At 37.4% G+C, this 12,859-nt stretch overlaps 1 protein-coding gene and 1 pseudogene across 4 annotated transcripts; both read left to right on the top strand.

Moving 5' to 3' along the window:
* The first annotated feature begins 2,791 nt into the window (after positions 1-2,791).
* On the top strand, positions 2,792-5,002 carry LOC149049372 (uncharacterized; annotated as a pseudogene).
* Positions 5,003-5,687: 685 nt separating this feature from the next.
* Positions 5,688-10,334, top strand: LOC149049371 (uncharacterized). 4 transcript variants are annotated; one of them, XM_089200759.1, is made up of 6 exons: positions 5,688-5,815; positions 7,647-7,703; positions 7,960-8,005; positions 8,238-8,408; positions 8,624-8,833; positions 9,255-10,334. In XM_089200759.1, exons 2-6 carry the CDS (start codon positions 7,677-7,679, stop codon positions 9,491-9,493), a joined length of 693 nt encoding a protein of 230 aa, XP_089056885.1. In that variant the 5' UTR covers positions 5,688-5,815; positions 7,647-7,676; the 3' UTR covers positions 9,494-10,334. The 4 variants fall into 4 exon arrangements, with proteins under 4 accessions (XP_089056885.1, XP_089056886.1, XP_089056887.1 ...); XM_089200760.1 differs by having other exon boundaries at positions 5,731-5,815; positions 7,644-7,703; XM_089200761.1 differs by lacking the exon at positions 5,688-5,815 and adding an exon at positions 7,094-7,251.
* Positions 10,335-12,859: the final 2,525 nt, after the last annotated feature.

Here is a 12,859-nt window from a genome sequence, read left to right as displayed (position 1 = left end):
GGAGGTCCGTATGGTGAAAAACTGTGACCTCGGTCTTGAAAATACTGCCCGAGGCCGTAGGCCGAGGGCAGCATTTTCAAGACCGAGGTCACAGTTTTTCACCATACGGACCGACCCTTAGCCGGTAAATAACATATTTATTGTTTTTAAACTTGACGAAATTCTTTCCGAAAGAACCCGAATGATTTATGGCCGTAAATACGGCAAGATCTTCCATAAACTGAATTTTTGAGTGGGTAAATGGTAGTTAAAATAGAGGTGATGCAAATTTAAGAGAGATGCCTCAGCGAAACATTTTCATTTCCGTAACGATAAAGGTGGTTTAAAAGGCTTCCAAACAAACTTTGAAACATTATTTTTACGAGTATCTGTCACAATCTGACACCTGTCAATTAGAGAGCGCGCAAGAAAAAGAAAAGCGAAGGAACATTTGAAAACCAACAGAACTAGTATGGCAAGGACTGTCACGACAATGTTTTCTTCAAAATCAGTTAATGATCTAACGGAAAGTATTATTCACTCTCATCGACGATTCATTCATGTAGGAAGATTTACCTCTGTTCATTAAGTAAACGGCGAGGAAATTAATTGTGAGTAAATTCAATCTTTTTATTTTGAAGTTGTGAGAGTTTGCTCGTTTGTTTGCGGTAATGGCGTGTTTAACTCTGATCTTTCCTTCACAAAAACTAAATTCGAACGGCACACTCCAACGAGACACAAGGGAATGTAATGCGGCCTTTTCTCAAAAAATTCCTTCAATTTCTGTTGTGCAATTTAAGGTACAAATGTCCAAATTGAACGGAATTGGAAAGACTCACCAGGAGCGTATATTTGTTGTAGAACTTAAATTAAAACTTCGCTCGCTCTTTCACTATGAACAAATTGCTCGAGAAAATTCAGATATGAAATGAATGAAAGTTCCATCGTTCAGTTTACCTGTAACCAAATACCTCACGTTCCAACTTTCTGGGTACTTTTTGGGAACGATTAAAATTAATTGCAGAAGGTTTTTAGGCCGCTTGTCAACCAACGTAATGACACTATTGTTTATACAAATTCATTCTGAAACCAATATTTTTCTGTCAACCAAAGTGATTTGATAGAGAGAAAAGAGAGGATTCATAAGTTATTTATCGGCTTGAGGTAGTGACCGACGTGTTTGCTTAAAAATACTGCCCAGCCGGAAAACGAGGTATATTTATGAAAAATGACAACGAAAGTTGGGATGTACTCGGCGACTCACGAAAGCGTTACCTTGGCCCGTGGGCAGAGATAGGAAAATACTGACCGGGTAAAGAACCAATCAGATTGCAAGATTCGTTACCGTGCCCTCTAAAAAAACAATAAATGATCATATCAATCTTCAACTTATCGATAACCTTGAAAAAGGTGATAAGATTTTCCTGTCATATATCTAAATCATGTTTGACCTATTTCAACAGATTCAGTAACATTTAAGCCGGAAGGAAAATCATCAGGAAAAACACAGAATGTAAGGATTACGGTACAATAATTGTTTTCAACTCGTAACGTACTGAGAAAGGTTCCTCAAAAGCTCTTCGATAATATCTGTTTCCATTTTCCCCATCCACCTTTGTAACGAACTCTGCCAACATTACATAATTATATATAGGTTCCAGATTGAAAAGCGACGGCAGATTACCTCCTATTCTCGGAACACAATCATATCAACCTTCGACTTGCCTAGTGTGAGACAACTTTGAGGAGGGTTATAAGATTTACCTACAATATCCTAAATCATTTTTTTCTTATTTCAGGTGTGACAAAGATAATAAAAAAAGTCAAAAGACTCAAAAAAAAGAAAGTGAAAAGGTACAATAATTGTTATTTGCTTAAAACGTGGCAAAGGCTATTCAAAAGCTCTTTGACAATAGTTGTTTCCATTTTCCCCCAATCCACCCTCATAACGACCCTTGCTAACAGATTGAAAAGCGACGACAGACTACCTCTCATTCAGGCGTCCTGGCATAGTGGGGAAAACGTTTCTTCGTGCCTGACGTTGCCATGTTTTCACGTAACTCTACCGGTAAATGTATAAGGACGGCTATGAAACTTTTTACCCACTATCCGTTATCTTCAATTACGGCTCAGCTTACCTGCAACTCGTTATCAGTTGTAGTGCCAAAGCACGCATGGTAGCTCTTTCACCGGCTAAACTATACATGTTAAACATTTTTGCGTTTCCCACTGCATCTGATCCGTGCGCAAATTGTGTTTTAAGTCGCTCTTCAGTTGGAGTGTGTAATTCAACGAGTTCTCTTGCCTTCATTTTGTTGTGACAACAACTCTATTTCTGTGTCAATAGCGGTTACCCACCAAATTGGGACACCTATCTAAGGACTGATACAAAACTAAAATAGGTGATTAGAATAAAACGATCCGAAATTAACAAAATTCTATCGTACAAAATCCTATAAAGATTAACTGTGATATCCCATTATGGCGTATATGTACAAACTAAGAGTTGCACAGTCACAGTACGCAGTTTTGCAATTTTTGTTGAGAGTAGCTTGCCTATCAGTTTCTTACAAACATCTGAAGCCTGCTGATCCCTCACTCGTATTTTTGCTCTTACCTCGAACCAAAACACGAAATGTATCTTGTTATCTAGTGCGTTCCTATTTTCGACGTAACTAGATTGGCTGATCATGCAAGTCCATTAAAGCGCAATTAGTGGTTAGCCAGCCGTTTTGGTAATTTATTTTCCGTTTTGGTAATTTCTTGTTCCATTTCCACGCTGGAAATTGAACAATAGGCCATTTTTACAAAGATGTATGAATCCTTTTATAGTTCTAAACACTACGTTCGTTATGATACCGGTAATGAAAGAAAGACGTAGACTTTTAAAGAGAGGATAGCAGCTTTGTAAAGTTGCAACTTGGCACTTGTGGGTATCAAATTCCTTAATCTTCTAATTACCCCCATACGCTGGTCGTCTTTTTTACATATTACTTATATGATCACAAAAAAGTTAGTGCCCTGTCAATATCAACAGCTAATAAAGTAACATTACGATAGAAGGGGGTAAGTTTGTAACGAAACTGTTGTGTTGCGTCGGTGGGAGAGTATAACTTGGTAATTTAATATTATCAACTGAGTTTATAACGCGTAAAATAGGCCACCGTAAAGAGTTTCAATGCTGACATTTCGAGCGTTAGTCCTTCGTCTTCGTTCTAACGATCCTTCCCTCTTTAACTGCTCTATGTAATTCTTTCTCACTATTATTTCTACTTGTTAACATTAGATTCTTAAGTTCTGTTCAGTTAACAACCTATTAAGTCCAGTATAAGAACAAGGAGGATTTATTGAGAAATGCGTACACGGTAATGGGCACTGTTTTATTACGGTCTTGGCGGGTATTTTCAAGCAAAACTTACAAAAGCCTCAACTGGTGGAAACTGGTTTTGCTACTCGTCACGCGACTTACAACAGTAAGTTTCCCACAAGTGAGAGAAACAAGCAAGAAGCTAACAGCTCACTTACGTACTTTCTTATTCACTGACTGACTAACTTACTAGCTCACCTACTAACTCAATCTAGCATGTACTATGCCGAACTTTTGAGGCGCTGTTTGCAGATTTCTTCTGTAATAAAAATAATACGAGACCAGGGCACGAAAACAGACGGTTTATGGACGAACGCAAATCATTTCAGAGATTCTCCCTCCAGTACAGTTATAATGAGTGGTTATGATCCCTGTAGTTATCTGCGCCTACTTACTTGGTTTTTAAAAATAGCAATGTTGGGTTCACTTACGGAGGCTCGAAAAACCAAGATGGGGACCTTGTATTGTTGTAAAATTTCTAAAATCTCATTACATTTTGAAAAAACTTTCCATAAGAAGTTGAGTTAGTTAAGGAAATGCTGTTACAAGTAGTAGAAAGATATCTTCTAGATTATTTTATTAATAAAATCATCTTAACAAAAGCGTAATAATAAATTATATTTTTACACAAAAAATGAGTGTAGGTCATCCAGCAAATTTTCGAAATACTGGCTCTTCAACTTAGCAAGCTTTAATTCTGACTTAAGACTTTAGATTAAACTGGAAATCTACAATTTGCCGCTATATTTAAAATGGTAATCCAATCGTGAATAAGGTGGTTATGCGTGCTACACACTGTTCTTCGTTGAGGCAGCTGTTGTCATTCCCCTTAACATGTTCGCTATTATCATCTTCAGTCCAGACCGCCAAGTCCGTCAGCATAGTACATATCTACTTACCAACCTATCGCACTTGTGATACCAGCATCAGTCCTCCTTCGAGGAAATTCGTATGACCTTTGGGATGTGAAAAAAACTTCTGTTAAATTAATTTCTGCATATGGAATAAACTTAACGTTCTGTGGTAGCTCGCTCGGATTTTGGCCTCAACATCTGTGGAGAGAATGCACGCTACCAGAAATCCAATGGGGCATAGGTCCATGTCTGGATTGTTTTAAAAAATTTGGGCCGCAAGCATTTGGGTCGTGTCGCCTATCTTTACTTTGTTCACTATTTTTTTCATATAATATGACCTATTAGGGCTAAACATTTGGTTCTTCGCGGCGTAAGGTGCTTCTATTTACTTTTTATTCTGTGTTGTAGCCACTGCGGAATATTCGCAACAATCCGAGCAACCTCGTCATGATTACCGCGGACAATCTGGAAAAGAACGAAAACTCGCTATAAAAACTCTGCGTTATCACACTAGTCGCTCTCTGTGTATGGACTTCGTATGTATTTTTCGCTTTCTTGGAGGAACAAATGACTCGCATATTATCTGACGAAGCCCTATTGCGCTTAAGATACATTTGTGAGTTGCTGTTCTTTACCAACTCGTTTGTGAATCCAATCTTGTATTAAACTGATAAACTGCACCAAAGACTCTCCAAGTAGACCACAGTCAGAATCGAACTGAAGATTCCAGCTGGATGACTGTGAGGAATAATGAATTAGCTTCAGACAGATGTATTATGCAGCAATAAATGACTATTTATAAGTTGATCGGCATTTCATTCTGTAAGACCTCAAAATTTATCTTCTAAATGCTACGGACGGTCGTCTAGCTTTCCAGTTCCTTGAAAGCAAAAGGTTCTCCCACCCACAGCTCCCCTTTCCCTCTTGAATTAAATCCCCTTCCAGTTGCAAGAATCAGGTCTGTTGTTTTGGTCAATTTGAAAGACTATGGGAAATTTTGTGACGGATAAATTTATTCCAACGATGATTCATTCGCCTGTAACAATTGGCCGAGCGGTCAACCACATTTTCTTTTGATAAGTACCCCATACAAACCAAGTTCCCGATTCGTTCTAAGAGTTACACGGAACGAGCTTTTTCCCTTCGACTTACGAGCAAGTACAAGCGCTACGGGAATAAATTATAATTAAGTCGAATTCGTAGCCTACAGTAACGACCGAGAAGAACAGGGTTATAAGATATCATATCTATGAAACACATGGAGAGCAAAAAGAGTCAATTTGAAAACGTTAATATACTTGTAATCGAGTTTTAAACACATTTTGAGGTGAAAAAAAAACCAGTCAAATTTATAGGAGAAATCGGCAATAACTCAATTGATAGCCTGGCGATAAAGGCAGGTTTAGATTCTCCGGCTTGCTTAATTGACCAATCACAGCACGTGTAGTAAGTAGAGGTTATCATAATAGCTGTTATCTAACAATAACATTATTTCTAAAACCGCAGCCAATCAAATCAGATCAAGCCGGAATAAGGGGTATCTTTAAAAATAATTCAATCACGATTCAATCATTCACTGCCTTGTTACTCAACTTGTTGTTCGACATCAGGGGAGGTAAGTGACATATGAGCTCTATATCGCTGAAGCTTATATGAGCTCTTGCGATTATAACTGAAATAACGTATTTTAAAACATCTTTTGACTCGCGGCGACGGCGGCGACGGACTGCTAGGAACATAGTAGAGTGATTGTTTTGAATAACAGAACAATGTCCGACGTCGCTAGATTTGATCAAATTGTCCACGAAATCAATCAGTTTGACCAACTGCAAAATTACGCGATTTCGTTTTTTTCCAGTCTTAAAGTTAATCAAGTTAAGCAACTAAATCGTGTTTCATTAAACATTTGCGTAATTTAAATGCCTTCTGCATCATTGATTTCACATGTATTACGCTCAAATCGCCGGCAATGAGTGTGAAGAAGGATTTCATGAACATTTAAAAACCAACAGCTGGTATTTCATGCAAAGGAAATCAACTGTTTGAACCATGGTAATAGCTAATTTATAAAGTGCGAAGGTTGCGTCTAGGAAACAGTCGTTAGACAAGGAGCAACGTACGTCACCAAATTTTGACTTTTTGTGCGCTTCTGACCTTTGTCATTAGAATAAATGAGGACCTTTAAAAGTAGATTTCGATCATAACAACACCAAACAGGAAAATGTAAAATCTAGAATTCAAAGAGAATAATCAGGGATAGGACATATTTTTAAGGACCACAGCTAAATGTTTAAGTTTAAAATTTTTACGATGCAATAACTACGCCTTAAGGCTCCATAAAATCAGTGACCGGTTTACTCTTTTATGGAGTTGAAGATTTAAATTCCATTCAAATCCAACTCACCATGAAATCATCTGTGTCATTGTTATTCGTTAAAAGAATATTTTAATGCGCTAAAAAAAGATAAGTTTATCATGGTACATGAGAATTTTTAGAAGTATATGGAATTTGGACGCGAGAGTTCACAATACTTGAAATGATTTCTCTAGATCGAATCAACTACGTTCCATCCGATGATCCCAGCAACGAAATTCATCAGGCTGCTTAGCAGATATGCGCAAAACACGTTTAGAAAGCTCTGCTGTAGTTTTATTTCTATCCACAGATTCTTCAAGCTGTTGTTCTAGAAGAAATATATGAATCAATATTCCTTGCCTTTTTTTAGGGAGAAAGATTTTCTTCAAGGCAATTGAAAGCTAATCGACATATGTCAGCGCTTCCAAGTATTCTGCAAGCTTCTAAAAACTTAACTCGAAAAAAAATTAAATATTAAAAAAACATATGCACATATCCTAAGGGGATTATTTTCTGAAATATGGATGAATTCCAAACATCACATTGATTTCGTGATGCTTAACAAGGAAACATCATGCTGATTTGTCTTTTCGGAGTCTTACCAACCCGGAGGAAAACTTATCTTTATCAGTGCCTCAGCCAAGACACTGAAATAATTATTTGGATTGACACAGACAAAAATGAAGAAATTGTGCGTGAGTACTCATTGCGTTCGCTTGAGTATTGTGGAATTATTCAAGAAAACTAACCAAGAAAACAGCCGGCTAGGATAAACAAAGATGTAGACTGTATTTATCCATTTTATCACGTGCTTCTTTCGTGAGTGAACAAGAATTGACCAAAATACTCAAGTTCTAGAATCTCTACTCATTTTTCTTGATTGATAACGCATGAAGAAAGAAATTGTGCGTGAGCGCTCGTTGCGTGTGATTGATTACGGCTAGGAAAAACAAAGACTGTAATAAACCATTTTATTACATGATTCTTTTGTGCGTGAACAAAGATTGAACAAAATACCTAAGTCTTCGAATGTGTACTCGTTAATCTTATTGATTTACTCATAATAACATGATATCTTCTTTTTCCGTAGTCAAGTCTATAGTTGCGTGAACTTCTCGGAATGACATCCTGGACTGTAATATCTGTGGTAAGTCTTCCATGTATTTTATAGAAATATGTTGGAAAATATCATTTTGATCAAGAACGCAAGGTTGGCTTATTTTTTTTATTCATGTGGTCGCGGCTTCATGGGTTCAATAGGTCATTACGCGTAACCATTTATAGCGTTTCTGGCTACATGCAAGGTTTGTTTGCAAAATAAATGAATCTTTAAAAATCAGTTAGACTATTCATTAACTCTTTCCGTCAATTTTACAAACCGTGTTCTTCATTTTCTATTCAAGGTGGTGTTCTTTGCTGTATTTGATTTAACAACCGCAAAACCATATGGTATGTAAACCTCGAGAAACAAAACACAATGGATTCACTAATAAACATTTCATAATCTGTTGCTGTGTCTTAGGGCTAAACTGCTCTTTAAAGAGTACAGGTCATAAATAATTATTCAAAACCCGAATTGGAAAAATAACATTGAATAATGACATGGCCAAATTAAGAGTTGATACTTAATGCAAAAGTCATAGCTGCCAAACTGAATTAAACTGAGTTTTTATTTTTTTAGGCCCACCTAATGGGCGGATCGACAGTGAGAATCACAATGAATACCAAAGGATGAGCGACCAAGGCCGACCTGATCAAAAACTTCGTGAATTCGAGAGGGACCAAGCCCGACTTTATCATGAGCTCTCTCAGTTAGAACTCCAGTTGGACTCGCTTACAAGACAGCAAAATGGTAAAAATTTATCTAGGCATACAGGAGTAGATTCATTATCACGAAACTTCCTCCTAATTGTGAAAGGAATTGGACAGAAGACTCAACTCTATTAATTTTCACCAAAATGATATGAGAGGATTTCCAATGCAAAACAGGTCTTTAGTTTAACCACCCGCCTGAAGCGAGGTCCAAATCATGTTTCAATCCTGACGATAGACTATCTTGGTCTCTAGATCATATTCAGCCGGCACATTCGGCTTCACAGGATGATCTCAAAGAAGAACAACAACAACAAGACGAAGAGGAATTAGGAGACCCCGAAATGGAAAAAGAAGTAGACGACGACTCAGAAATGGAAGAAGTAGCAGACTACACTGGATTGAAAGAAGCAGAAGATGAAGGAGCAGTAAAAGGATCTGGCGAAGAAGAGGAAAAGGAAAAGAGTGAGTCCAGTTTGAGTTTAGTTTCAATTTCAGTTTTGATTTGAACAGCTAAAATTGTATTTAAGCTTTTTGTCATCGTATTGAGCAAGATGAGGTCGTCCATCAGGAGGATTGACTTCATTAAAAGTTAAAAAGCTTTTTACTGAGACAGCCCTCTTTTCTCTTTTCATGCCGATCCAATTTTTTTCAGTAGTAATTATGAAAGATATAGGAAAGCACTTTAATGATAAGCCGGTGGGAAAATGGTCAAAGAGAGCGAAAATGCAAGGCTTCATGAGCACTTCCCATTTCCTCTTCCCCAATAGTTTTTTTACACTCAACCCTTTAAAATTAAAAGAGGGGCAAGTAATAGAGAAAAAAAGCTTTTAATCAAGCCATAAAAATGTGTTTAGCTACTCAGCTGTAATGACACTATTATTAGGGCAACAAGAAAAGGGAGAAGAAGAAGATGAGGTATCAGCTGAGGAAGAAGACGAAGCATCAATCGAGGAAGAAGACGAAGCGGCAATCGAGGAAGAAGACGAAGCGTCAGCTGAGGAAGAAGACGAAGCGTCAATTGAGGAAGAAGACGAAGCGTCAGCTGAGGAAGAAGACGAAGCGTCAATTGAGGAAGAAGACGAAGCGTCAACTGAGGAAGAAGACGAAGCATCAGCTGAATAAGAGGAAGCATCAGTATATCGCCAGATAATCTACTCGTAGCTTATAATTAATACATAAACACGTAAAAATTAGCGATATGAACCGACGTTTCGAAATCGTCATGACACCATTGTCAAGTAAATATTAGGATAATTGATTCTGCGAGCACTAAAAACTGCAATAAACTTACATGATAAAGAATGTGAGATTACATTACAGAATAGCTTTAACACGGATTGAGTGGGATTGCACGTACAAATTTGGTTTTAGTTCTCTGACGGATAACATCTCACAGTTGTTTTTACTTTAAAGCCGAGGTCAAGAAACAACTCAAGGACCTCAGCCTAAAAGTACAGACAACTGTTCAACCCGTGTTCTTTAGCCGTAAAGTCAACCAAGACCTAAAAGTAGGAAAGAAAAAGCCACAAACAGTAAACCAACAACTGGTTGTTTATCGTTTTCAATGTGACTTGTGTGATGCAGGTTATGTGGGCTATTCGCGCGGACACACGTACGTAAACAACGGTTATTTTCTCTATATAAACAATACCAGGACAAACATAGCCAGGTCCCTGAAGACCCAATGAGGCCCTTCGATGTACTAAAGAAATGTAAAAATAAATTCGATTGCCTGGTGCACGAGGTCCTATTCATCAGAGAACTAAAAGCCAACTCCGAACGTGCAATCCGACTCTATCCGTGTTAAAGTATTTCTTTAAATCAATCTCGCATTCTTTATCATGTAAATTTATCGCAGTTATAAATACTCGTATTTACTTGTTTATGTATAACTTAATTTTTGTTGGTAAGGGCTTTTAATTTCCGTAGTTATTCTTGATATTAAAAATGTTCAATTGTGAAATGCGTTGAGTCTTTGTTTTTTTGTTTTTTTTTCATCGTTCATATCAAGGCTGGGAAAGGCCATTGTCTTTGTATTGCAAATTTATCTGAAAGGACTTCCAGAAAGCCTCATTGGTACATAATTAACGATGGCTGTGTAACTTTTACGCTGCGGTTAAATGCCTGGCAGCCTAGATTCCGTATTGCGTGGGTCTGCAGCAACAACATTTGGCTTTTTTATCATAAAAAATTATATTCCATGTTGTTGTGGGTCTTTACAGTAATAGATCGAAGAGTAGTTCAAAGTTGTGCAAGAATATCAGTGACTAAATTGGCTGCGCCTCGTGTGCCACTTTCTGTTCTTACCGCCATTATGGCGTCATCTGTGATTTATTTAACAAATAGATTCTAAGTTGCCGTGCGTCTGTTCAATAGTAGATCACAGAGGACGTCAAAATGTGATAAGAACAAAAAAGTGGCACACATTATATAATAAAGAATTAAAAAAAGTTTTAATGATGACGTCATCTATACGTCTGTCCTCCAAGAGATCATAAGTGAGAATCAATCAGAATGCGTGCATAACTGAGCAGAACAGACCCATGGCAAAATAGAATCTGTTTGTTAACTCGGAGAATATTTTTTCGGGACGAACGGTGAAGAGATAAAAATAAAGTAAAATAATAAGCTCTACCCTTTTCATCGCAAAAATTAACGGAATATTTTGTCATACCATGTACTACATTGAACATCTGCTTCATGCTGATTTCTTGGCTGTTTTCAACATGGTATGCGATCGAATAGTGGTCACTGCGGTTTTACTCCTGACGCTTAATTAGACATTTTATGCATTACTTTCGCATCGTCTTATTGGACATTTTTCGCATCGCTTGATCAACTGATCTCCAAGTAATATAACAAAATAACCGTTGATTTATGAAGTCAATTAAAAGGTATATCTGAAAGGAGGAGTGGATAAAACGAAATGATCTTAAAATTGAAACGGCCAAACCGTTATCTTCAGAGCCAACTTATGAATTGTTGTTATTAAAACTTCAAAGAGCCTTCAAACGGCTACTCAATGTAAAAGATTTCCGATGATGGAGTAAAAAGCTCGTCATCGTCGCTCAAGAAATACTGCCTTTACAGTGTTTCATTCGGTGATTATGTTTTTTTTAAATTGGCAATGATAGTTTTAGAGCGAGCTTGAGTGGAAGAGAAAACAGAACCCATCTAGAAACATCTCTACATCAATAATTACCGATGATGTAACAACTACATTTATCTTTTGACAGTTTCTGCGTCTGACTTTATGCAAATGAATGGTGTGGTATGAATCTCCTCCGGCATGAAAACCCATCCCAGCCTTATTAATGCAGGGGTTGATTGTATAAGCGAGTGCATACTCCTTCTTAGATGTCCCAAAATTTCATTGACATGATTCTTTGTTAGAAGCAGCAAGACCTCTTTGACACCTTAACTGGGTCCAGTGAGTTACAGAATAAGTAAATCCCTCTTGACAATGCATATATGGCCAGTTTCTAAAAAACCAACATTCCGAGACAATATGGCCACGCGCGATTCAGTTGAAGCTCTTTGTGAAGAGTTGAGGGGAATGAATACTTTGCCAAATCACTTATGTGTTGCAATTGCATTAAGATTGGCTAAATATCCATTGTTTCGCTAGAAATGATTTGCATGCATAATATCAACCATTGTGACGGTCCTAGAAGGGAAATCCCCGATGAAATAACTTGTATTCGCCTATAGCTTGTTGTCTTGCTACAAAGTAACGCAAGAACCTAAAAGGTAAAAACATCTTTTATATCTTCATATAAATACCACAGTATGCTCCTTTTGCTAAAATCGGCTTAGTTCTTGTGTACACATTGATAATGATAATAGGTAGGGACTAAAGCTAAAAGGGTAGACCGTTATTAAAACATCATGATTTGCCAACGGAGTGGATTCTGCAAAAAGAACCGTTACGCAAGTTGAATGAAACTGATTAACAAGTTTTAGAACAAGAAAGATTCACATTTTATCATGGAAGCACTCGTCATGCAGACATTGAAAACTTGATTTAAAGCTTTTAGTACAGTTTCGAACGAATGAAAATAATGTTTCACTTTTCCTTTAAAAATCCTAATTGCCAGAGTCCTCCTTACCCGAATTTTCCATTGTTTCTGCAAAAATATGCAACCACGAACTCCACAAAGCGCACGTAATAAAGCAATGCAGGATTTCGCAAAGCTTGAAATAGTTCATCCAGAATAGTCTCCAGTCTCTCCCGACATCGAGATTCACAGGGCTGGCTAGCAAATTTAAAAAAAAACATGAGTAATGAAGTTTTTCTTTTCACAGGTATGATTTGCGAGCCTTTGTAGTAAAAGTAAGAAAAATTATACCACTCCTCAGCCTTCTTAGGCCTGTTCCAAACGTCGTGCTACTGCCGTGCCGAACTCAAATGAAATAGTAATTTCGATTTAAGCACGGCAGTAGCACGCCGTTTGAAACCATTAAGCGCGGCACGGCTGAATTAGGTTC

This window comes from Pocillopora damicornis, chromosome 3 (genome assembly GCF_964200805.1).
Source record: "Pocillopora damicornis chromosome 3, jaPocDami1.2, whole genome shotgun sequence".
Lineage (NCBI taxonomy): Eukaryota > Metazoa > Cnidaria > Anthozoa > Scleractinia > Pocilloporidae > Pocillopora > Pocillopora damicornis.
This window is presented reverse-complemented; position numbering and strand designations above follow the sequence as displayed.